Genomic DNA, 27,206 nt, shown 5'->3' with positions numbered 1-27,206 from the left:
TGTGCTCTGGGTTAACCCAGCAAACCCAGATGCAAGAGGAGGACACACCATGGCAAAAATCTATGAATGTGCTGTGCCAAACACAGGGCAGAAGCCTCACGCATCAAACTGGGTGAGACTTTATTGAGATTCATCACATACGGACAGAGAGGAGTTCACGTAGGCTGGGCATACATAGCACAGGTCTATAACAACTCTTGTGGGAGGAGGTTTCATGTTGCTTTCTCCTCTCAGCAATAAACCTCTGTATTCTCTAAACCAGGCACCCCCAAACTTCGGCCCTCCGGATGTTTTGGACTCCAATTCCCATCATCCCTGACCACTGGTCCTGTTAGCTAGGGATCATGGGAGTTGTAGGCCAAAACATCTGGAGGGCCGCATTTTGGGGGTGCCTGCTCTAAACCAAACGGCCCTCCAGCTGTTTTGGGACTACAATTCCCATCATCCCTAGCTAACAGGACCAGTGGTCAGGGATGATGGGAATTGTAGCCCCAAAACAGCTGGAGGGCCAAGTTTGGCCATCACTGCTCTAAACCTTCCAGATCAGGAGTGGGAAACCTGTGGTCCTCTAGGTGCTGGTGGATTCCAGCTCCCATTAGCTCCAGCGAGCACAGGCAACCGCCAGGGATTATGGGAGTAAGAGGTCATCAGCATCAGGAGGGCCGCAGGTTCCCTGTGCCTGTTTTTGATCCTGGAGAGCTCCACAGGGAAATTCAACCACAACTCCCAAACACACGTTTCCTCCAGGACTGCATTGCGCAAAGCGGCTTCCAGGTGCCTTGATCGAGGAGCAGAGTGGCGCACGTCATCCAGAGCTTTGCTGTCCGGAAGTAGCCAGAGGTGAGGGAAGCTGGCTGACCCTAGGGAGTCTCAGGCATAAGGAAGACTGTGAAATGGCTATAAAGCTGGAAACTTCATAATCTGCCCAGCCAAATGGTTTTGTCTGTGCAGGAGGGAAAAAAGAGGGGGGGGGTTAAAAATAGAATTTAAGAACAGGAATAAAAGGGGAATGGCAGCTCATTCTGGCCAGTGGTTTTCAAAGTACGCCCTTTGGTCCTTGGTAAGAAGGTAAGTCAGTGGGCAAGCTGTCCAAAACGAATACAGCTTTCTTGACACAACTGATGTTCCCTCACAACACACATCCACGGGGGAATATCCGGTGCTTCAGAAGCAATCTAATTAATTATAAGTGTTTACATATGCCAACTCATGTGAAGCATCAAGGTGGTGTACAATGTATACAATAAACCATAAAACCCCATACAACCAGTACAAAACAATCATTAAAGTGAATCAAGGAAATTTAAGCAGCTGCATAGGCCTGTAGACATTAAGTGGTATTCAGGAGAGGCCTGGAAGTCAAAACAAGAGAGGGCCTCTACTAAATATCCGCTGGAAGAGTCTTTCACAGCATGGCACCAGCCACACTCAACACCAGACTTCTACTTGAGCCTAGTAGGAATTCTGCAAGATGGCAAAGAACTAACAGCGCTCTTCTGGATGATCTCAGGGACAGCCTTTGGGATATCCTAGACCTCAAATTGTTTGAGCCTTTGTATATCAACACAAAAGTCTTGGACTTGAACTGGAAGCATACGGGCAGCCAGTGCATGTGGGGAATGCCATCGTTTTGTGAAAGTAAACGTAGTATTGACTCCTGCACATGCAGAAAATGAACTGTCCAATCTGCCTCCTGGGAGGAACTTTAGGGATGCCCGCTCATTCCTCACTGCCTCTTCCGCACTACCAATGTCCTTGAACCCACCCAAGTTATACTACCCATAACTGTGAAATCCTCTGTTACCAACAGTTTGACCGCTCTTGGGGGAGACCTCATCGTGTGGCAATGAACACATCTAGTCCCACAAAACTAAAGCGGCTCCCCCCCCCCAAAGAATACAGTTCACCATCCCAGGTTTTAGCTTCAAACTAGATGCCAAGCCACACTCTAGCTGCTTTTGCTCTTAAATGCCCACCAACTCACTCTTTGTTAACTGCAACTGCATCTCTTGCAACAGTCTTAAAGAGCTGGCTGTTAGAAGCAGGGCTAACATTTGCACTGCACTGCCTCCAAGGCAAGTGGGAGGAGCAACCAATTCCTGGATAACGTTTTTCATGTGCCTCCTCCATGAGAGGTATGGAGGGTGGGAACACGAGAACGGGCCTTTTCTGTGATGGCTCCCCGTTTGTCAAATGCTCTCCCCCAGGGAGACTCGCCTGGTGCCTTCATTGCATCTCTCTTCTCCAAGGCCTTTGGCTAATTAAACAGCCTATGGCCTTTTAAACTGGGGGCGGGGAGTTGTTGTTTTTGTTTGATACTATGTTGTGTATTTTTGTGTTTTCATATTGTAAACTGCCCTGTGTTGCTCAGATGAAATTAGATAAGCAGAACAGAAATTAGATAAATAAATAAAAGTTAATTAAATAACTTCCACTGCAGAAAAAGAATCACATACTTACAGATTTTTGAAGGAATTTGCTAACCTGCTTTGCCCACGGACACCTGAAAGAAAGGGAAGGGGGAGGCAAGATGAGGGTCGCCCTCCTCTTGAGGCAAACCACCTTCTCATTTTTTAGCTTTCCATTTGCATCAACCAAAGAAGCTGTGTACCAACAACTCATCACATGGGAGTCTCAAAGATGCCCACAGGTGCCACCACAGGTAAGTCCAGGTCCTGTGTCAATGCCCAAGGTGCTTACCCCAACAGCAGGACCTCGAGGAGGGCTTCTTAACACACAGGGCAGCTGATCTAGGGAAAGATCCCATGTCTGGGTCCCAAGCCACTGAGGGAAGGGGTGGAGAACCTTTGGCCAAAGCCAGCCCCTCCAAGCCTCTTTATTTAGCCTGCAGGAGTCCCATAGCTGTCAAGTTTTCCCTTTTCTCACGAAGAATCCTATTCGGCATAAGGGAATTTCCCTTTTAAAAAAGGGAGAACTTGGCAGCAATGTGCAGGACTCAGTCCCAAACCACACCCCCTCTTCAGCTACATACCTCCTGGAGTGTTTCTGCCTGCCTGGAATGCGTTCTTGAACTCTGATGGTGACTCCTGTTTATTTACTTGTTTTACAAAGTTATTTAAACTGCTTCACAGCCTGAAGCCATTGAAGCAGATTACAAAATTAGATGAAATGCCCCCCAAAAGCTCTAAAAACCACATCTACAACTCTAATAGCAATAAAAACATTTCTATACGTGTATAATCAATACACCTACCTATATGGAAAATGGAGGTCCGTTTGGGTGTATGAACTAGCCTCCCATACAAAGATAACACTTACATTCATTCCTGTGCATAAACATTGCCTCTGGCACTGCCTACCACTGACATGCAGCCCCCCAGGAGGGAATGTGGCATTCAGGTTGAAAAACCTTCCCCACTCCTGATTCAGGGCTTTTGAAATTGGCACTCTGGTTTTCCCTCTTGGAAAACTGGGTTGCTGGGATGGGAGGAATGTAGCTGTGACCCCCATACACTGTGACACTCACATTGGCAGGTTTTCCACAATAATATTGATGATGGAGATGCCAACGGATGGTAAGTTTCTATCCCTGGACGTCAGGAAGAGGCACAGCAGCTCCCCCACATACTGAGCACCCCAGAGTTGCCACCTGAGGGGAAAAGAAAGGAATCAAGAGAAAAAGAAGGCCCCTGGCAGCATCTGCCAAAGTGGCAGCTTAGCCAAAGCCATTTTTCAGATTGTACCAGAGGTCCACAGGTGACACATGCTGGCCTTGCAATAGGTCCTGAGAATGCCAGCTCACACATCGTTGCAGAGCGAGTGGCACAGAGCAGCCTTCGCCAACTCATGCCCTCCAGGTGTTTGGGACTATAGCTCCCAGCCTGCACAGCCATGTTTTGGACTACCATTTCCATCAGTCTCAGCCAGTGCAACCATTTTGGCTGGGGCTGATGGGAGTTCTACACTTGGAGGGCACCAGGTTGGCGAAGGCCGACATAGAGAGAGAAAAGACCCAACTCTTCTGATAAACAAACACTCCCCTACATGGTCAGCAAGCGCAGCTCACGTAAGTCAGCCATGGCTGATGAGAAGGGATGAATCCACCATTTCCTTTCTGACCCTGAAGCTCTGGGCACTTTTTCTTCTGGCCCAGCAAAACAACACTGAATTTGCCTCTAGAGACCGTCACTATAGTGAGCGATCAAGTGCACACCAAAAATCTGGCCTTGGGTAATAGAAGCGGATGAAAGTGCTCAGTAAATCCACCTTTCTGCACTCACAGACTTTTAGAGGCAAAGAGAGGAAGAGGGAATGCAATGAAATGTTTGGCATGAATGAATGATCCACAGGAAGACACATGAACATCTCACAGGCCAATCAGGATGGATGCTCAATAATATATGACCTTGCTGCAAAAAAGGCCTGAAAGGATGCTCAGTAAGGACCGGACAGTCTGATTTCCATGTAAGCTTTGAGAAAGCAGATCAGCTTGGATGCTCTGTTAACAGGTGTCCAGAGACCATCAAAAAGCAGCACAGAGTCTGCCTAGGCAGTCAGTGAGACCTTGCTGAGGTCTGCCTTAAGTCTCAAAAGCTGCTGGCCTAGAACCAAGAAAGCAGGCAGGCAGGAGAGGAGAGGGGAGGGGATGCAGTGATTTCTCATCTACGTCTGCTCTTGATGTGGCTCAGCCTTTCAGGATGGATCCCAAGAACAAGAAAACAGAGGAGGCTTAATAAATGCCAACTTACAATCCCAACATTTCTGCTTTATGGCAACAGAGGTCTGCAAGAAGCGAGGCAACGATGTTATGGACAGTCTTCTCGTGAGAAGCCAGAGACTCCAGCAGAAGCTTCAGAGCCCAGAGGTTACTCTGCAGAAAGGGAGAAGACAGAAATGCAGCAGTTTGTTGTTTTTAAAAAAAAATATATATTTATTAAAGTTTTTCAATTTAAGATTAGAAATCATCACATCACATCATATCATAATACAATGTAGAAAAAAGAAAACATGAAAAAGAGGGGGGGAACAAAACAAAAAATAAAACAGAAAAACTGGAAATAATTCCAGGAAAAAAGAGGGGGGGAGAAAAAAGGAAAATACAATCTCATTTTAATAACTTTGTCATAACTTCGACTTCCCCACTCCCCCCTTCCAGAGTCTAATTATATCCCATCTTAGCAATTTTCCTGATTATACAAATCCAAAAACTAACCATTTAAATCTTAAAATAATACAGCAATTTGACAGCACATAACTGAAGCTGAACGCTGCAGGTTTCATTTTAAAAGGAAGCTTTCTTGAGCTGTAAAATTTAAGAATTACATATATATATATATATGTACATGTGTCTGTATGTATGTGTGTATATATATACACACACACACACACACACACACACACACACACACACACACAAACCCACAGAAACACTGCTATAGTAAGAAATATGCAGAATAACTTAAGATGGAAGATAATGAACACAAAAAAAAAGCTTACCCCGAAAGCCAGCACAATTTCGAGGAAGGAGTGCAGGGAGTTGTGTTCCATCAGGATCATATGCCGAACTGCCTGGACCACAAAAATGAGCCCAGCTTCCGAGGGTGACTGGAAGGAGACAAATAGAATGGTAGAAAGGAACCAGTCAGAAACAAGGATGAACTGTTGAATGAATGAATTTGCTAGACAATCAAAATCCTTTTGACTAAATAGATGCCTGCTGATTAAACCAGGCAGCATATTTTTAAAAAAATTGAATTTGTTTTTCAGTTTAAAAAACTGCAGATTGCAGCTGCCATTTTAGAAGAGGCATCTCTCCTTCTCTACCACCTGGAAGAGCATACTTCATTATAAGACAAGGCCTTCCCCGGCAAGAGCTAAACAAGTGGTTCCCCAAAGCAGAAGCCGCTCTGCAATAACTCAGAACATGGCTTTTGGCGTGGCTGCCCCTGTTCTGTAGAACAGCATCTCCATCATGCTATGAGAGGTACAATTGAAGACATTTCTGTTCTTTCAAGCTTTCCCAGCAGCATGAACAAGTATCTGCCAGCGGTGTCTACACTTTGTATGGCTTTTAAAAATTTATCGGCTATTACTTTCTATGTCGTGCTTAACTGCTCTTATTGCATTTGTACATTGCCTTGGGCCAGGAGTAGATGGGGATTTGCAATAGACTGACCAGGGTTTTTGACTACAAAATGACCTTTCTCCACCTAAAGGAGGCTGCTGAAGTAAAAAGAATTAAGCAGGGAACATCTGTGTGAAGGACGGAGAGTTTAGAATTCCCAGGCTCAGGGACGTCCCTGGTCTTTAATTCAAATTTCGCAGCTGGTTCTGGCTGGCAGATCAGGGTCTTAGCACAAAACAAAGTAGATCTGACGGGCGTGAAGGTTGGCTCACACCCTTTGGGCGTAAAGAAGTCCAGAATCTCGGCTCCCCAAAGGGAACATACCAAGTGTATACTTACATCTTTGCCAAAGTGTTTTGAGAAGGTAACATTAGAGTGGGGATTTTTGGTGAGTTGTTCAACAATGCACCATGACTCTTCAGAGACCTCCTGCAAGTGAAGTCACCGCAATAATCAAAAGAAGAGCCTCAATACCCAGAGCAGCTCCCAGTCTTTCCCTCCTGCATGCCAGAGGACGTGCACTTTCAACATGCAATAATGTCCAACAATTTGTCTGCCTTGGATAGGGCTGTACTCCTACCAAACAAGTAGGCACGCAGTCTGTGGGTGCTTCTACATCCAGATTTCTTCCTGCAGACCCAGGTAGCCTCGGTGGCTAGAATTGGCTTTTACCATCTGCAACTGGCGTTACACCTACAGCCATTCCTCGACTGGCAGAGCTTGACCACATTAGTTCAGGCACTGGTGACTTCCAAGACTGGATTACGGCAATGCACCCCAGGTGGGGCTTCTCTTGCACTTGAGCCAGAAACCGCAGTTAATGCAAAATGCTGCAGCGTGATTGCTGACAGGCGTGAGACCCCCATTCGCGTATAACACCCCTGCTCAGAGATCGGCACTGGTTGCTGCTTCGTTACTGAGCCAAGTTCCAAGTCTTACTACGCTGGGCCCGCAGCTTATGCGAGGGTTGAGTTCCGGGGGTCCACATGCAAAGGCAAAAATGTATGAAGCCAGGGAGGCCCTGGAACCAGCCCCACCCTAATGCAACTGCCCCTACCTGTCCAGAGCAGGCCTTTGCCCTGCATCTCACTTACTAGTCACTGGGAAAGTCACACAAAGGTCCCGGGAGCGTCCCAGAGGCCTCATGCATCTTTCCCAGAGACCAGTAAGCAAGGCAGAGAGCTTAAAAAGTTCTTTACGTGACAGGTTTACCCCAGCTTCCATTTTTTTCATTTTTCAGCCCTGTGCCTAAAGTCATAATCATGTAAACAAATTAGGCATAAGTTGCAGGGCCCACTGTTTTAGTTTAGCAGCTTGCGATCAGTTTATTTGAGGGATCGTCTTGGCATATATACATATACCCAGTCTGACACAGTTAGAGTGTCAGACTGGGTAGCTATATATATGCAGCTACACTTTGGAACTCCCTTCTGATTGACACCATGCAGCCCCTTTCATTGTACTCTTCTCAGCACCTGATAAAAACATTTTTGCTCAGGCATGTGTATCAAGACATGAAGAAGCTGACATGTGTTTTCATCTGTTTTTAGCTTAGCTGTTGATTTTAATTTTATTTTGATTTTACAAAAAATACACCCGTTTTTAAATTCACCTTTTATCGACCATTTTAATGTTTGCTTTATTTTTTGTAAACCGCTTAAAGGTTCTCTTTGCAATCCAGCAGCATAGCCGCTTCTGGCAAACCAAAGCAGCACATGGAAACGCCGTTTACCTTCCCGCCGTAGTGGTACCCATTTATCTACTTGCACTCTGACATGCTTTCGAGCTGCTAGGTTGGCAGGAGCTAGGACTGAGCAACGGGAGCTCACCCCGTCACGGGGATTCGAACCACCAACCTTCTGATCGGCAAGCCCTAGGCTCTGTCGTTTAACCCACAGCGCCTCCCGCGTCCCGTCATTATGCAAGTATCTGGCTACTAATTCAATTCTGCATCCAATTCAAAGTGCTGGTTTTGACCCATAAAGCCTCATGTGGCTCAGAACCGCAATACCTCAAGGACCACCTCTCCCCCTATAATAGTGACCCGGACCCTGCAATCATCCTCTGAGACGCTTCTTCTGTGTGCCCCCTCAACAGGTTATCAGGGAAGGTAGCAACACAAGAACAAGCCTTTTCAGCAGCAGCTTCCCAGTTGTGACATGCTCTCCCCAGGGAAGCTCACCTGGCACCATCATTACGTAGCTACAGGCACCAGGCAAAAGCATTTCTTTTATTCTAGGCCTTAGGCTTTTATCTATGGCTTCCTTTAGTGGATGGGGATGTTTTATTCCTGCCATTTAAGAACAGGATTATCTTTTTCTTTCATGCCAGCTTTAATGTTTGTGTGTTTGCTTCCTTATTGTAAGTCGCTTTTTGGTACCTTGGTTAAAAAAAAAGGTGACTAATAAATTTAAAATAATAATAATTGGAATGGTGTAGTTGGGGTACTGAGGACTAGAGAGGGTGGGTCATTAAAGGTACCTAGTGAGTTTATGGCAGTCCAGGAATCATCACCTCTGACATGATAGCGAGATACATGCCCTCCCACCGAGGAATAATATCCCCGAGTCAATGGTGTTACCTGTTGGAATTCCTGGGATGGTTCTTTAAAAGTGATGGCTGTCAGGTTGCCATCTGCTCCCACAACAGGGTGGCTGGCAAAAACTTTGATCACAGAACTCCAGCATTTGGGCTGAAAAACACAAATCGGGGCTGATTTGGTACCAGAAATCAAAATAGGATTTTCCCAGAGGTTATTCAAAAGTAATCACTCTTTTAAGAGAGAAGAACACAGGGTTGAGCCATGGCATTTATTTCACAGCTAGTTTATTTATTTGTAAGGAATATACCTTTTAGCATGGCAGGACCTACACTTGGGAACTCCCTGCCAATTGACCATGCAGGCACCTCTGCTGTACTCTTCCCAGAGCCTTATTACCCTCCTTTGAAATCCCTCCCCTTCCTCCAAGGAATTGAGGCAGGCAACTGGCCATCCCCATCTCCCCTCTGGGTTGCTGGATAGCGAATTAAGTGGGATAATTCATAGGTTTGCCCATTCTCCACTCTCTCAGCCTAACCTCAACTACACAGGGTTGTTGAGAGGCTGGGTCCAGGTCCCCTTAAGAGCAAGGAGCTGCAGCTAACCCTGATGACCTCCACTTCCAGACCTCTTTCTTCGCTTTCGCCGGGGGGGGGGGACCCACAGTCTGCCCTGCGAAATAAATCATATCCAAAAGACCACATCCATTCACTGTAGAAGCAGAAGATAGGCTTCAGAGTAGAAGTGGACATCTAAAGGCAGGGAAGCTTTTAAATGTTTGACAGACTATTGTATTTTAATATTTTGTTGGAAGCTGCCCACAGAGTGGCTGGGGAAACCCAGCCAGATGGGCGGGGTATAAATAATAAATTATTATTATTATTATTATTATTATTATTATTATTATTATTATTATTAGTGGAAAGCACTTCTGTTTTCAAATGAGTCTGCCATCTTCTGGATGGAGAGGGAAGCACACATGTACATGCAGTTCTGGACCACTGGATGACAACCTGCAGGGTGGAAGAGGCCAGGGCTGGGCAATAGCTGGCTTTCAACATCGTGATATATCAATATATCACAGTGTCTGAAATAAGGATGGAGCTATGTAGAGGCATTGGCTGGCTTCACGTTGTGATTTTTGCATAGCACACACACACAACGATTTGCAATATATTGCCAGGCCAAACATTATGAAACCAGTATCGCAATATGTATTTCAAACCAATATCACAATATGGGGCAATCTATCAATATATCACCCGGCCCTAGAAGAGACCCATAGGCCACCTTTGCCAACAGCCCCAATATTGGGTCAAGGCGTTTGGGGAGGGGAAAGGTTAACTGCCACAAAACTAATAAAACTGGTACTCACACTTGTATACAACAATACGTTGCAGTAGAACAGCTTGAACATCTGTTTGAGCAGAACAGGTAGTCTCACAGGAATGCCTAGAAAGAGGGGACAGCTAAAAATCACACCCTATAAAGCAACAGCTGCCAACTTGGTGCCAGCATGCTTGTCACTACCTCCTCTACATTGCAGGCGTTAGACTAGATGAACACAGAATCAGAGTTATAGAAAGAATTGGGGTTGGCTTTTGAAGCCCAACTCCCCAACAAGGGACTCGGTGTCCCCCAAGTCCATTATTAGTCAGAGCTTAATGGATGGAGGCAGGATCCAGTGAAAGTAAGGCGGGTCTTTATTTTCCTGTATTTGCAACAGAAGTCCCCCACCCAGCCTTTGGTAGGAGGCAAGGACCCACAACAAAGGTGAGCAACAGCTTTTAAACAGCCCCTTAGTCAAAGACCACCCAAAAAAAGCACATACACATGTCACAGGAAGAAGATCTGCAGCCAATGGGAAGTCGCAGAAGGTGGTCCCTACTCTGCTCTGCACTGGCAGGGGTCCCCAAGTGGGTGGCAGGGGTCCATGGGCCGATTAAAATGACCCCCGTGGGCCCATGGGCCTTAGGTTGCCGAACCCTGGTCTGGACCATTCTTCTGAGATGGTAAATACCTTAATTCTTGAATCCAGGTCACAGGCCTACGCAATTCACACACAAAATATGCCCTTAAGGCAGGATCTGAAGGATTTGCAAGTGAAAAAACTGGGAAAGGTTTTTCCAAGACATTTCCTTCTTCAGAGGAAATATTTGGGGTCTTTAGCAGTGGCAAGATGGTTTTGGGATTGTTCTGTATGCATAAGTAGAGTGTCTACTTTTCAGGGAAATATTCCACAATTTAGAAGGGTGAAGATTTGTTTTCTGTGGAGTGTGGGCCACTAAGTGTGTGCACTTTAACATTATTATAATAGAAATGTAGGGTCGAAAGGGACCCCAAGGGTCATCCAGTCCAACCCCCTGCAATGCAGGAATCACAGCTAAAGGATCCCTGACAGATGGTCATCAGACTTCTGTTCAAAAAACCGCCAATGTGGGAGAGACCATCACCTTCAAAGGAGCTCCACTGGATCCCTTCCAGCTCTACAATGTTATTCTTATGACATCCATGGATGTAAATACCCACTCACATCTTCATAAAACACGAGAAGCTGTTTGCCTTGGCTCAACCTCTCCTACACTGAAAAACCACCACAACTCTAAAACAACCCCACATTTCACTACGGTAGATGTATTGGACCCTCCATCCTCCCATCTCTTCTGGGCAGAGGAAGGATGCAAAAAGCTTCTGTAAGAGAGACTGTGGCGGTAGCTGACGTAGGTGCTTCCCCCACCAAGTAATGCAGGTGAGAAAAAGGGTTTGGATTTGATATCCCGCTTTATCACTACCCTAGGGAGTCTCAAAGCAGCTAACATTCTTCTTTCCCTTCCTCCCCCACAACAAACACTCTGTGAGGTGAGTGGGGCTGAGAGACTTCAGAGAAGTGTGACCAGCCCAAGGTCACAAAGCAGCTGCATGTGGAGGAGCGGGGAATCAAACCCGGTTCACCAGATTACAAGCCCACCACTCTTAACCGCTATACCACACTGGCTGGTGGGGCACTATTTGGTAGTCCTGTCTACTTTTCTGCTCTTTGTAAATGTGTCAGACATTTTGTTATCTCCCCCGCCCCCAAGAAGCAAAAGGAGGAGAGTACCTCACCCATCTGACTGGTTTGCCTCAGCCATTCTGGGTGGATTCCAACATATATAAAAACTTAATAAACAAACATTGGCCACCCTTCATGAACAACACTCAGAGAGATGCTCCATAGGCAGAAGAAGCAGTAACGAGACCGAAGGATACTTGCCCGCTGCACCCCACAGCACAGAGCCCTCCATGTCATTTCCCAAGGGAGCCTGTCCTGATCGGAACATCTTCATGTAGACCTCGAATTGGAGCACGGAAAGGCGGCAGGCCGCACAGCAGCTTCTGGGGTAGACAGTAAACAGTGCCTGCGCAGCGCCCGCAAAATCTCCACTTTTGCACAGGTAGAAGGGGACCTTGTCCTGCCACTTCTGTAACCTAGAAGTTGGGCAAATGAGAGGCAGCAAATACTAAAGGCAAACTGATTGCAGCAAAATGCACACACAGAGAGGGGTCCAGTGGCATATGAACAATATTTATTGTTGCATTAAGGGGAAGAGTCATAGCCAAACAGCAGAGCATCTGCCTGGTGTGCAGAAAATCCCAGGTTCGATCCCTGATGCCATCTCCAGGTAGGGCCGAGAGAAACTCCTGTCTGAAACCTTGGAGAGCCACTGCCAGTCAGCGTAGACAGCACTGAGTTAGATGGAGCAACAGTCTGGCTCGGTACAAAGCAGCTTCCTACAGTCCTTTAAGACTATAGTCCAGTGTTTCTCAACCTTTTTTGGGCCACGGCACACTTGTTCCATGAAAAAAATCACGAGGCACACCACCATTAAAAAAGTTAAAAAATTTAACTCTGTGCCGCCCTATATTGACTATATAATTATGACTGTAATTTATTCTGTATCTCTTCCTCTCCCCGCTTTTTAAATACCAGTAAATGAAGCCAAAAGAGAGACAACAGTGCTTAAATGCACAGATGTTTAAATGCACTTACTTGCAGGCATGCTAAGGTAGATTTCATTCGGAGGGAGGGGAGGAGAGGTGGAGAGAGGGAGAAGGGGAAGGAGCGCAGCCCAGAGCCGGCTCCACTCGCACTCTATTGTTCCAGGCACCAAGGCGAGTGGGGGTGGGGAGAGAAAGAAAGAAGCTGCAGGGAAATAAAGCGGCAGTTGCTTACACGCGCGTAAACGGGTGCCGCTTTATTTCCCTGCACGGAGGAGGGAGGAGGGAGGAAAGCTCCGTGAGGGAAAAGCCCCGTGCATCCCCTCTCCCTGGACTGAAAGAAAGCCGTAGCTGCTTACATGCGAGTAAGCTGCTCCTGTTTTCTTTCCCTGCAGGGAGGAATGTCCTGTGAAAGATTGGCGGCCGCCAGGCGTTGCGGCACACCAGCCAGCGTCGGGCGGCACAGTACTGTGCTGCGGAACAGCGGTTGAGAAACGCTGCTATAGTCCACCTAAAGAGGTGTCCTAAACTGCTACCGGTAGGTAGAAATATGTAACCGTTAAGAAAAAGGAAATGTAAGCAGCCAAGAGCCTTTCAAATTAGCGAAGAGTCCATTTTGCACACCCTTTTCTGTTTCAGTCGGTGGGCAATGTCCCAGCCCTACATTCACCAGGCTTGGAAACTCTTGGGACTCACTAAAACCTTATCTCCTCACTTCCTAACTCAGTAAAGACAGGGCCACAGTTGTTTATTGAGAGCCCCAAGCTATGATTCCCCTGGTTTTAAAGATTTTAGGTGTGCAAGCTTTAAACAAAATCCCACCAGTAAACAGAAGATTAAAATAAGCCCTCCACTGAGAGTTGTAAGCAATTTCAAATCGCTTACCGCTTGGAATCATTGCATTTCACCACCTTCAAATAACGGACCAGCTCCTTGTATCTGGGGGAAGAATGAAAGGTGTTAGGACAGGGGTGGAGGGTGATGACCCGTGGTCCCAGTGATGAAGGATCCCCAAGTGGTTGCAACAGAACTACTCCAAAGGGCATGGGGTAATGCCATAGGAAGATCTGATGCAGGCTGCATTTGCATGTCAGGAAAGCCAAACCATGGCTTAGTGCAAAAGCACTGGCTGCCAAGGAGGAGATTTATTTCCTCCTCATCACCCTCACAGCTTTCAGGCTTAGTGTGGTGTAGCTAAGCCGAGGCTTGGCTGAGTGTGTCACCTGAACTTGAAATCCTTAAGCTCCCTCCTCCTTAAACATGATCAATAGTCAAGATTTGTTCTTGGCTACGTGTTGTGGTTAAGAAGGAAACTGTGGAACCTGCTCCCGCATGAAGCAGTGACAGCCGCCAACGTAAAAGGCTTCCAAAAAAGGACTGGACAGGTTTGTGGAGGCTAATGGCTGCCGGCCATCATGACTCTGCTCTTCCTCCACAGCCAGTGGCAGTAATGGTTCACAGAATCGTAGAATTGCAGAGCTGGAAGGGACCATGAGGGTCATCTAGGCCAACTCCCTGCAATGCAGGAATCTTTTGCCCAAGCCCACAATCCTCAGATTCAGAGTCTCATGCTCTACCACTGAGCCATCCAGGTTGGCGCTGGGAAGAAGGCTCTTGGCTCAGGTCCTGCTTAAGTCATCCATTTGCCACAGTCACCCAGGTGAACACTGTAAGAACAGGATGCTGGACTAGATGCTAGATAGGCCATTGGCTCTTCTTCATGTCCTTATGAGATACCAGGTTCAGAGAAGACTCTAAGCCAAATCTTGGTTTAGCTAACCTGCTGCATTGAGCTAAAAGGACCAGGGAGCTCCTCTATGGCAGCCGACACATCTGCATGGTCCCAGAAAATCATACTTTGGCTTACCACGATGTGTGAATCAGGCAACACTAGCAAAAAGAATAGTGTTTTCAACACACAGCCCCAAAGAGATCCCCTCCCCCAAGATGGTCATGTTCCTCTGGGGCTTTATTTTATTTTTTAAAATACAATTTTTAATTCTCCAAAGATATTCCAAAGCATTTATCATCATACATAGTTTCTTCTTGACTTTCCACCCCTCCTTTCCTGATGTTAGTTTTTTACTTCTTTTTTATTAGCTGTTTTTTATAATCTCTGGGGTTTTATCTAAGAGAAAATATTGCCAGCACTCGTGGTTACAGTACTAAATATTCAATCGGAGAGCAAATTTCCACTCACAACGAGCTTTATTTATATGGATGATTTAGCACCAACATCAGGCAAGTTTATGAAAGGTGGCAAACACCTTCGAGACAAGACCCTGCAGAAACTGGAAATGAGCAGATGGCATGCACAGGTAACCAGGGAGGGTGATATTCATCGAGCGAAAGAGCCGTGGCTCAGTGATAGAGCAATTGCTTTGCATGCAGAGGAACCCGAGCTCGACCCCCAACAGCATATTCAGGTTGGAAGGAGACTGCCCCCTTTACCGCACCGCGATCTTCAGATGAAGGGCGGTATACAAATTTAATAAATAATAATAAAACCCTGGAGAGCCACTGACAGCCAGTGCAGGCAATATCCAGCTATATGGATCAAGGGTCTAACTTGGTGCAAAGCAGTTTGCTAGGTTCTTTTATCTGCCTGTGAGTTTTTCTCAGGGGGATCTGAACAACTGTAGTTGGAGATCAAATGTCGGGGCTAGTCTTGCTTTTTGGTGCCATTTCTTATGCTCCCGCTGTTCCACGGGTACTTACTGCATGCAACCTTCCATCCTTTCAATTCGCGCCTCTACTACTGAAACTGTTTCACAAAGGCATTCTTTCTTCCCTTTCAGCATCCGTTGGCCAGTAACATTTTGTCCTTTTAAGACGGAGACCAGCAACAAGTGATCCCAGGGAGCGAAATTCAGGCTGAAATGAATAAGGTCGTGTTTAGGCAGGTTTTAGGATCAAATCACAGCGAGCAGTACGCCAGGAATCTTGTCACCCTTGCTTCAAGTCACAGGCTAACTGCCACGAGTGTGCTCCCAAAAGACCACACTGGCAATAGGGCACTGGCAGCCAATACTGTGGCAATGAGGTTTTTTTAAAAAAAAATCACAGACTTGCACTGGTTTCTAATGTGATATTGAGCCAAGTTCAAGGTGTTATGATTAGCATATAAAGTTCTTAACAGCTTTGGAGCTATTTACCTGCAAGATTGCCTTACCCATATATGCCCCCTCAACTGCTTCGATCTGCAGAACTGGCACTATTTACTGGTGCCACACAATACGTGTTCCTACACTTTGGAAGCCCCTGCCTGTTGACATCAGGCAAGTGCCATCTCTGTGCTCTTTTCGGCACCTGCTAAAAACATTTTTATTCAGACAAGCCTACTCAAGTATGAGGAACGCTGACATGTGTTTTAATCTGTTTTTAGCTTATCGCTGATTTTTTAAAAATATTTTAAACAGCTGTTTTAAACTGTTTTTATTGATAGTGTTATCGTTTTATTCTTTTTGTACACCGCTTTGAGGTTTGGCTTTTTCCAACCATGCGGTATATACATTTTGTGGCATAAACACGCAAGGTGGGAAACCAAAAATATTGAGAATATATTCCTTTCAGATCCAAACACACAGTTCAAGCAAGGAAGCATACCTATTTGAGAAGATATGGCAGTGAACCGGGAAAGGAATGGAGTGGTAAAACACGGTAAGCTTGTCATACAAAGGTTTCGGAAAGTCATTCAGCACCAGCAGCCTCTGAAGTCGTCGTGTGATTCTGAAAGGTAATGACTAATTAGAAAAAAAAAGAAGCACCTTTGAAGCAGCTGTCCCCAGTCTGCTGCCCTTCAGAAGTTTTGGACAGCTCCCGCCAGCCCCTATCCAGCCCAGCAGCTCTCCAGAATTTCAGACTGGGCCCTTTCCTATCCCTACCTGGAGATGCTAGAGTTTGAACCTGGAATATTCTGCACGCAAGGCAGATGTTCTACCAAGATTCAGTTAAAGGGACAGCTGCAAACTCTTAGTATCAGCTAGCGTAGCAAGACAACCCAACATGAGCTGCTGCGAGGCCACTGACTTTGGAAAGATTTCTGGGCACGGCAACTTTCCAGAATTCCTTTTCCGTACAGCAGGAAAATTCAGCGATAATGGGGACTGGTTGTACACCAGACATCCATTCACACACACACACACACACCACGTGCAAAATCAGCTCATGGCTAGTGCCTGGGATGTGTCTGCAGCTAACACATTTATTTAAATTTATCCTAAGGGGTGTTGAGAGGGCTTGAGCTGGCTCTCCCACTATTTTTCTGCAGGAGAAGGGGATCTCTGCCACAGGAGACCCTTTCTGAATGTGGGACTAACCATCGCACCCCAACCTACATTTTTTGCACCAGAAAGTGTCTACACCTAGACAGACCACTGGGATGAAGATCTTACATTCTGAACAATTCTATTCAGTAATGACAAGAGTAACTTTATGCAGTGAAATGACCTATAGTACACTGTTTCAAAGTTCCCGGAGGGTAGAATCGCTTAAAATAAGGATAGGCGAAAGTGATGATTAATTTAAAAGCAAGGGAAAAAAGGGAACAGGTTTCCCCAAAAGGGTTTCATGTCTGTTCTTCATTAACCTTTGCTACTATTCCATTTGGTGTTAAGAAAGTGAATGGAAAAGACAAACTGGGGGAGTTCACATGAGGCATCACATACTTCAATGCCCTCAATTAATGAGACTCCAGGGAGTGAGGAAAGAGCAGATAATTACCACCACCACCAAAAATTGTAGAGATCAAAGCAAAGCCAAGGTCAAGCGTGGCAAGGCTTTTATTCTGTTCCCCACCCCTCCCTGATTTCTTCTAATATCTATTCATTTTCCCCCAACCTGGATGGCCTCCAGTTGTTTGGGACAGCAACTCCCTTCAGCCTTGACCATTGCCTGTGCTGGCTCGAGCTGATGGGAATTGCAGGGCCCCAGGTTGGGGGATGGCTGATTTAGAGCTTTTTTGCAGCAGCCAGACACTTAGCACTCTTGATTGCCTTACCTGGACATTAGACAAGGCACAGCCTGGCTCAGCGACACCAAGTGACCAACGTTTTGCGAAAAGCTGACCAAGAAAGGAAGACAGGAACACCAAGCTCCATTACTCAGTTTTTGCCAGCATTTCTGTAAAATGGGTATTTTCCTTTAAAAAAGTTTGGTTCTTTGCTTTGCCCGAGAGTAGAGCCCCAGCCCCTCCCAACAGGTCTCTGTCCTCTGCAGAGTTTTCCCTCCGTAGAGTTCAAACTAATACAGTGAAACATCTAAGAAATAAAAGTAACAATTAAAATACAATTTAAAAAAACAGCATGAATAATAAATGCAATGGATGTGCGGTCTCCCATCTTCAACCACTTGAATGAAGCTCGCAGAACAGTTTGTGAATCTCCCCCCTAAAGAAACCCAAGGGAGCAGCGTCACCTATCCCTTTACTCCATTTCCACCTCTTCAGCAAACTATCTTCAATGTATGTTAAGGCAAGAGTTGCAATAGCAGTGAGATACAAGCAAGGGTCACCAGGCAAATCTGCCTGGGTTACTTACGGAGTGAGGTTCTTGTGGAGTGCGATTTCCCTGGCTGCTCCCATAAGCATGATGACCTCTGTTTTGGGTCTCTCTTTCTCAGCCAGATTTAGAAAGGTTGTTACGAGTTCAGAAACAGAAGCATAACTAGAAAAATAAAACGAAAAAGCTTCTGAGTCGCAGATGGAGCAGGTTTTTGCAACATTTGTCACTTGATCGTGGAGGTGTGGGGGGGGGACTATTACCACTGGAAAACTTAAATTGACAAATCAACACACTTTACGGGCAAATGTAGGCAAATCTGCCTGTAGACTAGGCCTAGGCAATGTATCTATACATCATCCAGGAATGGCCCAAGGTGACCCAGTGGGTTTCATGACTGAATGCAGATTTGAACCCTGATTTCCCAGGTCCCAGTCTGAAATTCTAACCACACTGGCTTCCCAGAGTACTTCTGCTATGGGGCAGCTACATAAATTAAGTAGGTAAACAAATAGGTCAAAATGTCGCTTAGAGAAGGATTTGAAATATTTTCCTTGAAGCTTGAATTTGTTTTATTCTGGAATGTTTTATTGGATGCTTTAATGTGCTGTAAACCACTTTGAGATTCTTTTTCTTTGAAATATAAAGCAGCATAGAAATTAAATGAATGATAATAAATTTCATTGCTTAAAAAAAAAGGCACCTAGACAATCCGTTGTGCCACCCATAACCTAGGTTTAGGCTGCCATTTGGTGATTAACTTGCATATCTAAGTTTCTAACACTGCTGTAGGGCAACAGCCTTAATATCCACAACAGACACGAAGGTTTGTAAACATGCATTAACAGTGTTTCCTACATTACCTGTGCACAATATACAGAGGGGAGGAGCTGCATTTTTCACACTGCCCAGGACCCAAATTCCGATGGCAAAGGCATTCGCGGAAGTCTGGAGCAATTCTATTTCCAGACAGATACTTGTTATATTCCACAGAAACATCATGCACAAATTTCTGCAGGAGTACCCCTACAGCAGAGAATTGGGGTGGGGATGGCAGAAAACAAAAATGCTTATTTCTTCCCAATACATGCTGTGTCACTCAGAAAGAGGCTGATCTCCCACACCGTTCTCCTGTGAAGCTTCCGGCAATGCTATATTGATAGGGCCCACCCGACTGTTGCAATTGCAATTTGTTTTAAACCATTTTAAACTCTTGCGACCTGCCCTGGGCATCTTTTGGGAGGAGGGGCAATCAAATGCAATTAACATTAAGTAAAAATTAGATTAAAATAATACAGGGTTGGTTTACCAGTAGTCCTCCGAGGCATTGCTGCACTCCTGGAGATAGTGGGAACTTGGGAGTCCAGCAAAATCTGGGGGGGCCACAGATGAGCCACCCCGAGTTATAGATCACAAATTAAGGAACCTGCTGCTACCACCCACTAGGAGTCTCAAAGAGTCTCACACAACAATTACCAAAATGTGGGGCACAAGAAATAAAATATTTTTTGAACTCCTATTTGCTTCCACATTCACCCATAGAGTATGCCCACTGTGTCTCTGAATGTTCTGGCCTATTGTGAACCCCGAAACAAAGAAGTACTGTATATACTCAAGTGTAAGACAACTTTTTCAGCACATTTTTTTGTGCTGAAAAAGCCCCCCTCAGCTTATACTCGAGTGAGGCGGGCAGGCTGCGGTGGAGGGACAAGCGGCGAGAAAGGAACCCTTTCTCACCGCTTGTCCCGCTGCCACCGCTCGCCTCTCACAAGGACAGGCACAGGACCCCGGGTTCGGAGAAGCGCTGCGTAGCTCATGCCTATGCACATTGATGGCCTGAGTGCAAGGTCCAGACCCTCTTAGAGTAAATGCAGTCACACTTAACAGAACAAAACAAAAACCACAGCCTCCATGGCCAAAAAAAGGACTACCAATCTCACTGTTGCTTGTGCGACCTGGATTTCTTCTTTTGGTAGAATCCTGATTAGGCTTGGCATTGACATAACTATGTACAGGCCAAGGCTGTTGACAACATCGGTGTCTTCTATGCCATGCAATAAGCGTGACATGAGAGTGAAAACACTGAGGTTACAAAGTCAGTCTTGAACGCAGAGACTGACAGGCTCCATTCTTCTGGGTCTCAGAAAATCTGCTGTCTGGTTTCAAAGAGCCCTTGATGTGTTCCACCAAGAGCCATTGCAGGTGGTGCCCTGCACACACCAGGGCAACGTCCGCTTGAGGTTAGAGGGCTCTTGATCTCATGCCGCCTCCAACATCTTTCACCACCATGTTATTTAGTTTTGACAAGCCTGTAAACTTGATGAACCAAGTTAGAGAAGCCTACAGCTCTGCATTCCAGCCAGTTTATGCTGTGATGGGCCTCTGCCAGAGAACAGGATCCTGGGAATACTTGTCCCCGACACTGTGCCTTCCCATCCAACATGGCATCGACTGTCACCATCACCACCCCACATTGAAGTTTTGCAGATTTCCTCCCACTGCTGTGAACTGAAATAGCAACAGGAGCCACTGAAAGGGGTGCATGTAAAATCTGGTTCATGCGACAACCATGGTGCAGGAAATAATGAAGCCTAACAGGCCAGGTTTATGGGGGAAATGATGACATTGTCTGACCTTTTGGAATAGATACTGGTAAAATCCTGCCTCAGCGTCTGTTTCCTCTCAGCTGACTAATGGCAGTCTGAGTTCCTAAGTACTTGATGGACTGGGAAGGCTAGAGGGGGCTCAATTTAAAAATCCCTGAGACTGGAAGGTGTTGATGATGGCCTGCTTAGCCCAGAGATGCCTGCTGACAAGACGACCTGGCCAAGGTAGGGATACTCATGTATTCTTTGAAGGCACAAGGAGACCACCACTGAGACAATGAGTTTTGAGAATTCCCCAAGGGGAGGGGAGGGGAACACCAGGACAAAGGGAAACAGTGGATACTGCTAATGCTTATTCTGATAACAGAAGTGGACAAATGTCTTGCATGGTTCTGTTATCAGAACATGGAGAGGTTTCAGTTAAGTCGACGGAACCTGGGAAATCTCCAAGACAAAGGGTTTCCCCTGCCGAAACTGGGTCTCCATTCTAAACCTGATATACTTCAGGTCCACTGTGGTTTGGCACACACCACTTCTTCAACACTGCAAAGATGACAGAAGAACCCCCTAGTTTCTCTCCCCCTCGGGAATGAACTCAGTTGCATGGATGTCAAGGAGATGGCAGGTCACTGTTTTAAGGGAGACTTTTGATGAGGAAGATGGCTGGAACGTATCTCTGCGTATTGAGGAAAATTATATGGCGTTTATTGTCCTCAATACAGAGAGATTCTTTGCCTTCAAAGGATACATGAGTGCCTCGACTCTTGCTTCTTTTGAACTGAAGGCACAGCTGTTTTCTTGCCTTTGGTTTTCCTCAATACATCTTTCGGCAACTCTTCGTCAAAGAGGTGTATGCCATTTAAAGGCGTCCCAAAAAGCCAAGTCCAATGAAGAATGCAAAACCCAGAGATCTGTGTGCCACAACTGCATGAGCAATGGCCCTGGACAAACACTGAATGGCATCCCAAGTTGCATCCACAATGAAGGCAGTTGCCTTGTATTGCCAGCGGAGAGAACTTTTAAGGGTTTCCAATTCTTCACCAGCCTATCATGCAGCCAAACAAAGGAAGTCCGAGCCATAATGGAGGCAGCCAGGGCAGCTTGAAGGACCATTGCCTTTGATTTGTGGGCCTTACACAAAGCTTTGTCAGACAAGCCGTGAAGTCGGTCTTGAAGGATCATCTTTCCATCCCGATGAACAATGGCACCTGGGAGAAGCACCCGTTGGGAGTATTTACCAGGGGCACCTTCAACATCTCCATGAATGCCGGTGGGAAAGGATATACAGGGGGGGGGGAGTATTTGATCCCGCTAAAATTTGCCTGTTTGCCCTCTGACGAAGAAATGACCAGTCCATAATTTTAATTGTAGGTTTATTGTAGCAACAACAGAAAAAACCCCAGAAACCCAGAAGACAAAAGTCAGAGGTTGTAAACTCTCTGCCACACTTGTGTTTCTCTTCCACTGTGGAGGTGCAACCCATTTCCTTAAATTCAGGAAGTAGAGGAATTTCTCTGATGGTGAGCTTCCCAAAGCCAGCTCTCTTAGGCTGCTGCGGAGGCAGTGGAACTGGATCCTGAAGATCTAAGGTGGAACGTACTCTGTCCAAAAGAGGTTCATAGTCATTGGGATTGAGAAGCTTAGAGGTCTGAAGGACTTTGGTCCAAATGTCCTCCCTCTGCTCCCTTCTCCAAATTGCCTGCAGGCTTACAACCATTCCTCTTGTCTTTTCCCAGAATTATGGCGATGTCTGGTGTCCCTTTGCTCAGCAACCTTCCCGAATGCCTTGTCAGCTGCCTTCCTCTTAGACCTTTTGTGGTTTCTGGGTGAGGATACTGAAGACGGCTCAGAAGAAGAGCGCCACCTGCTTGACCTCGCACCATTTGCTGACCTATGGCGCTTGCGACCCACTGTAGCCTTCGCCTGCTTGATCACTCCCATCGCTGGATGCTTAATGCTTTGGTAGAGATCCAGAGCGATGCCTGGGGCCAGAACCAAGGTAGAGGCTGCCGTGGAAGAGGGAACCCCATGAGCAGCAGATGCATTAGAGGCTTGGGAGGACCAAGAAGCAGAAGTGCTGGGAAATGCATTATATCCATCCTCCCTGCCCGTAATGCGGGATGTGCTTGCCCCCTGGTGACCATGGTGGGTGGCAGTGCTGGCCTCATACCCAGAGGATGGTGTTCGGAAGTAATAAGTACAAAAAAGCCGAGCAAGTTCCAGCACTGTGTTGTTCCGTAAGGGCCCTTGTTCGACAGAAGCTGTGAAGTGGAAGAAGACACTTGGAAATAGAGCACAGCAACCAGAAAAGGATCCACGATAGATGGCGATGCTATTCAGAGAGCTGAGAGAGGCACACAGGGAAGGAACCGAGGAGGAGCCTCTTCAACCAGCAGCAGTCTACAAATCTAGTATGACCCTGCCTGTCCCAGGCAGTGGGTGGACATAAGCCATTATCTGGACGTCTCCATCCCACAGGGCAGAGAAGTTCCTCAGCTATTCAAAATCTGGCAATCCCTGCTCTATATAATGGTATATGGCCCCACGAGCAAATCATTGTTTATTCATCTTCATATTTTCGGAATTGAGACATTTCTCTTTGGTAAGTCAAGCTTGGGGGAACTACAGCTCCAAACAACATTGGCAACCAAGGCCAATGGCAAGAGATGTTGGGAGTTGTTGTTCAGCAACATTCACAGAGCCAAAGGCTCTCCACACCGGCATTAAGTAACGGAGTAAATATAACACATCTTTACAACTCACTTTTTAACTGTGGAGGGCAAATGTTGCGATGTTGGCCTTTTAGAACTGGTCACTGCCCAGGTGGAGAACACCTGGGAATCTTACCTACACTTTCTTGTGGTCCTTGCGAGGAAGATGGGGTAGAAATGTAATCAACAAACTGCCCATATTCTTAACACAACAAATTCCTGGTGGCACTGATGTGCCTCCACTCACCCCCATGCTGGACATCGGCATCGATTTCTGAGAGCTCCAAGTTGAACTCAGAGAGATTGCCAGTGAGAGCAGAATGCCACTGATCCTTCCAGAATTTGCTTTTGTTGTGTGCATTGCAATGGCAAAACGAAGGCGTCACCCAATCTTTACACTGGAGGAAGGAAAAGGAGAAAGGAAGGTTGGACTTTATCAAATCCACAATATCTGTAAGTTCCTTGCAGCCTGCAAATGGTTCCCGCTCTGAGGGCCCCTACCATTTCCTCAGCATATTAAGGAATCACATAAGCGGAGACAGGAAACTGCAGAGAATGGAACAGTATTCGATCAAGTTTCCTTGGGAGAATAATCTAAGTGCTACCCTGCTGGGAAAAAAGCAAAAGCCAGCATCTACTTCCAGAAGCAGCCATATAGATGCCCCTGGATACTGACATCCAGAACAGAAGGAAATTGCTCTTGTCTCTTGTGTTTGTCTCTAGCTTTTAATACTCAGCAACTCTTTAGAACAGGGGCCGAGAGCATGTGGCTTTCCAATGTTGTGGGACTTCAACAACCATCAACCCAGTCCACATGACCAATGGCCAAAGCTGTAGTCCAGCAACATCCAAAGGGCCAAATGTTAGCCCTGCTTTAGATGGAGACATCAGAAGGCTCTTCCCTCCCCCCCAAACCTAATTGTGACACAGGGGCGTTTTCAGGGTGTGAGAGGCAAGTCACAGCAGGATGGAGGAATTAACCACTATCATTATGTAACACATACACACTGAAACTGTCCACCTGCACTGCAATTAGGCTTGAAAATAACTTATATCAGCTGGAATAGAGGGCTACTTTCAAGCCAAGTTTCAGCAGCAAGGGGGCAGGATCCTGTGGGCACCAGGAAGGAGTCTGCAGGTACATCGGAACCTGTGGTGTAACCCAACCACTCTAGGGAGACAAAGGTCTCTGCAGAAATAGGAGTCCTGCATCCCAAAAGCCCTCCTTACCTCTGCAGCAACCTTGTCACAAATGTAGCAGTAGCACTCGCTGCATGTTTCTGCGTTTCTCCCAAGGGGGCAAGATGTTTCACATTCCACTTGCCTAAAAGCAGACAAGAAACAGCTCCAAGTTATGATAGCAGATCATAAAAGGGTTTCAATGCACTGCACTTTCAACTTCTGTTATGTCCCTCATTCTAAAATGTCCCTATGAGACGGATGGGGAATCTTTTTTCAGGCCAAAGCCTGCATTTCCTCATGGACAAGCTTCTGGGGGCTGCAAGCCATTGGTGGCTGCGCCATAGGCAAAAGTGACTCTTTGCAATAGATTCTGGCCCCACAAAAGTAAAACAAAAACAAAAACACTCTCACTCACCCACTTCCAGTTAAGCAAGATCTTGAACCAGGCAAAAGCACTCAAGGAGAGCATGGAGTGGAGATGGACTAAGAAAGGCCCATGGGACCATTCTTAGTTGAACTCTGCTCCATGGGCCAGAGATATATGGAGGACTACATCTGGCCCCTTTGCTACAGGAGCTATTTGAAGGAGAGACATAATGAATGTTTGGGAGTCAAGAACCCTCAGTCTTCTGAACCAAATGCAGGGACCTTTGACCCTCCAGATGTTGCTAGACTACAACTCCCATCACCCCAGACGACTGGTCATACTTTTTTAGGCCGGCGGGATCTGTTGTCCAGCCACTTTTCAAGCACCAAAAGTTCCCCATCCCCCCCTTCTCAGCTGCAAATATTGCTACTAGATCTGTACCAGTGCAACATTAGCAACTAGATCTGCACCGATGCAACTGTGCTTAAGCAGAATGTGTGTGGTTTTTCCCCAGTGGAAGGTGTGTTTGTGGAATTCCCTTTTGTTCTCCTCTGTGGCATGATACATACTCAAAGGGGTAGGTCGGGCAGTCGTATCTCGCATGGGGCATCACTTTTGCTCTCTTGCAGAAAGTAACTATCACCTCCTCATCCACAGCTTCTTCTGTATTCTCCCCTTTCAAGGGAATCTCTTCTGTAAAAGGAAAAAATACTGAATACCATTTCACTGCAATTTTAGAACGGCATTGCCCAGACCACAGGCTTTAAAAGAAAAAGGAGAGCGTGTTGAGAGTTAGGGCAAATTCATAAACCACATTTCGGGGAATCCCGAAAATCAGTGCCAGCGTGGTTAATGGCGGCGATCAAGCAGCTGCAGCGCGAGCAGCAGTGTGCTACGTTCTGGCGGGTGAGTTATTTTCGGGATTCCCCCCACAAAAATCAAGCAGCCAATGCCAAAAATCGCTCACCCGCCAGAACCAAGCACGAGCCTGAGTTTTTAAGCGGCGAATGGCCACTTAATTGTTTTTTGGGGGGTGGGGGGGAGATGCCGAAAATTGCTTACCCGAGCCCGAGATTGTAAGCGGCGTGAGCGGTTGTGTGCTGCATTCTGGCGGGTGAGTGATTTTCGGCATCCCCCCCAAATAATCCTCCCCAAAAGCTCAATCCCCCTATTTTCTAAATTTTGAGGCCCCCAAAATAGGGGGCATCTTATAGACAGAAAAATACGGTACTTCCTTTCGTCTTCCAGATTGTTGCCTTATCCCTTATTGTTTCGTCGGGTTGCTTGAATTTATTCATTTTTGTACATCAACAAAGAATGTCAGGACTAAATTTCAGTAAGAATCACTTTATATTTAAAAGACATCTTCCTTTGCAGCTCTGTTTAGCTTTTCACCAGTGGCCCCAATAGTAAAATGCAGTAGCAAAACTTTATTAACAAAGATCAAGTGACAAATATCAAATATGTAATCACTCTTAGACCTGCTATGATTGTTAGCTCTTATTGTCTGTGTTCTTCTGAGGATCTGATTTTGTACTTTAAATATATTTTGTACTTTCTTTAGCGGTTGGTAATAAATATTTGATTATTTGACAGTTATTTTTTTGCAACAGCTAAGAACTAGATGGTGCCCAAAATATTTCAGAAAACAACACAGGCTTGTAGTTAGTTAGTTAGTTACCTACTTGCTTGGGGGATATAAGAATCCTTTACAGGTACAATACACTACTCTACACTGACCCTACCTTATTAGTGTTTTATACAGCTTTGCAAATAAGACCACAAATGCTCCTGGTGTGTTCTGTTTCCTTTTCAAGTTCTTGATGGTGCAAGAAAAGTAACAAAAAGACAAAAATCACAAATTCTTTCCAAATAGTCCAAATCTTCCTGGCCTGCCACAAGCACCTAGATAGGGAGCTTTTAGAGGACAGTTTGTTTGTTTTTTAAATGAACACTCACTTTCTTATTCTGCTTCCTTTTATCCCATGCACTGTACTCTATAGCAATACAAAGAACAAGGAGCCCACCCACAGTTCAAACGGACAAAATGAGAAAGTTTCCAGAGACTCTACTGAGAAAATTATATCTATCTATATAAAGCAGTTACCTGCATCCTCAACCAACAAAATACAACTCTCAGCTTCATCGTCATCAATCAAGATAACACTCCCCTCTTCTTCAGTGGACTCCATGACTCTTGAAGGGTAACTCCCAAAGCGTGCAATTTGTCAAGGCTGGAA

The 27,206-nt window shown here is 46.0% G+C and overlaps 1 protein-coding gene across 1 annotated transcript; it reads right to left on the bottom strand.

Moving 5' to 3' along the window:
* Positions 1-466: 466 nt before the first annotated feature.
* Positions 467-27,206, bottom strand: LOC118092887 (uncharacterized). Its single transcript, XM_035131544.2, has 19 exons — positions 27,074-27,206; positions 25,536-25,659; positions 24,648-24,741; positions 23,665-23,815; positions 18,964-19,126; positions 18,140-18,265; positions 17,602-17,664; positions 16,209-16,331; positions 15,321-15,476; positions 13,488-13,541; positions 11,878-12,092; positions 10,000-10,076; positions 8,667-8,777; positions 6,425-6,514; positions 5,458-5,565; positions 4,710-4,831; positions 3,488-3,610; positions 2,461-2,503; positions 467-943 (listed from the first exon to the last, which is right to left on the bottom strand). The coding sequence occupies exons 1-19, from the start codon at positions 27,156-27,158 to the stop codon at positions 806-808; spliced, it is 2,166 nt and encodes a 721-aa protein (XP_034987435.2). The 5' UTR covers positions 27,159-27,206; the 3' UTR covers positions 467-805.

The sequence above is a fragment of the Zootoca vivipara genome, chromosome 14 (assembly GCF_963506605.1).
Source record: "Zootoca vivipara chromosome 14, rZooViv1.1, whole genome shotgun sequence".
NCBI classification, from domain to species: Eukaryota; Metazoa; Chordata; class Lepidosauria; order Squamata; family Lacertidae; genus Zootoca; species Zootoca vivipara.
This window is presented reverse-complemented; position numbering and strand designations above follow the sequence as displayed.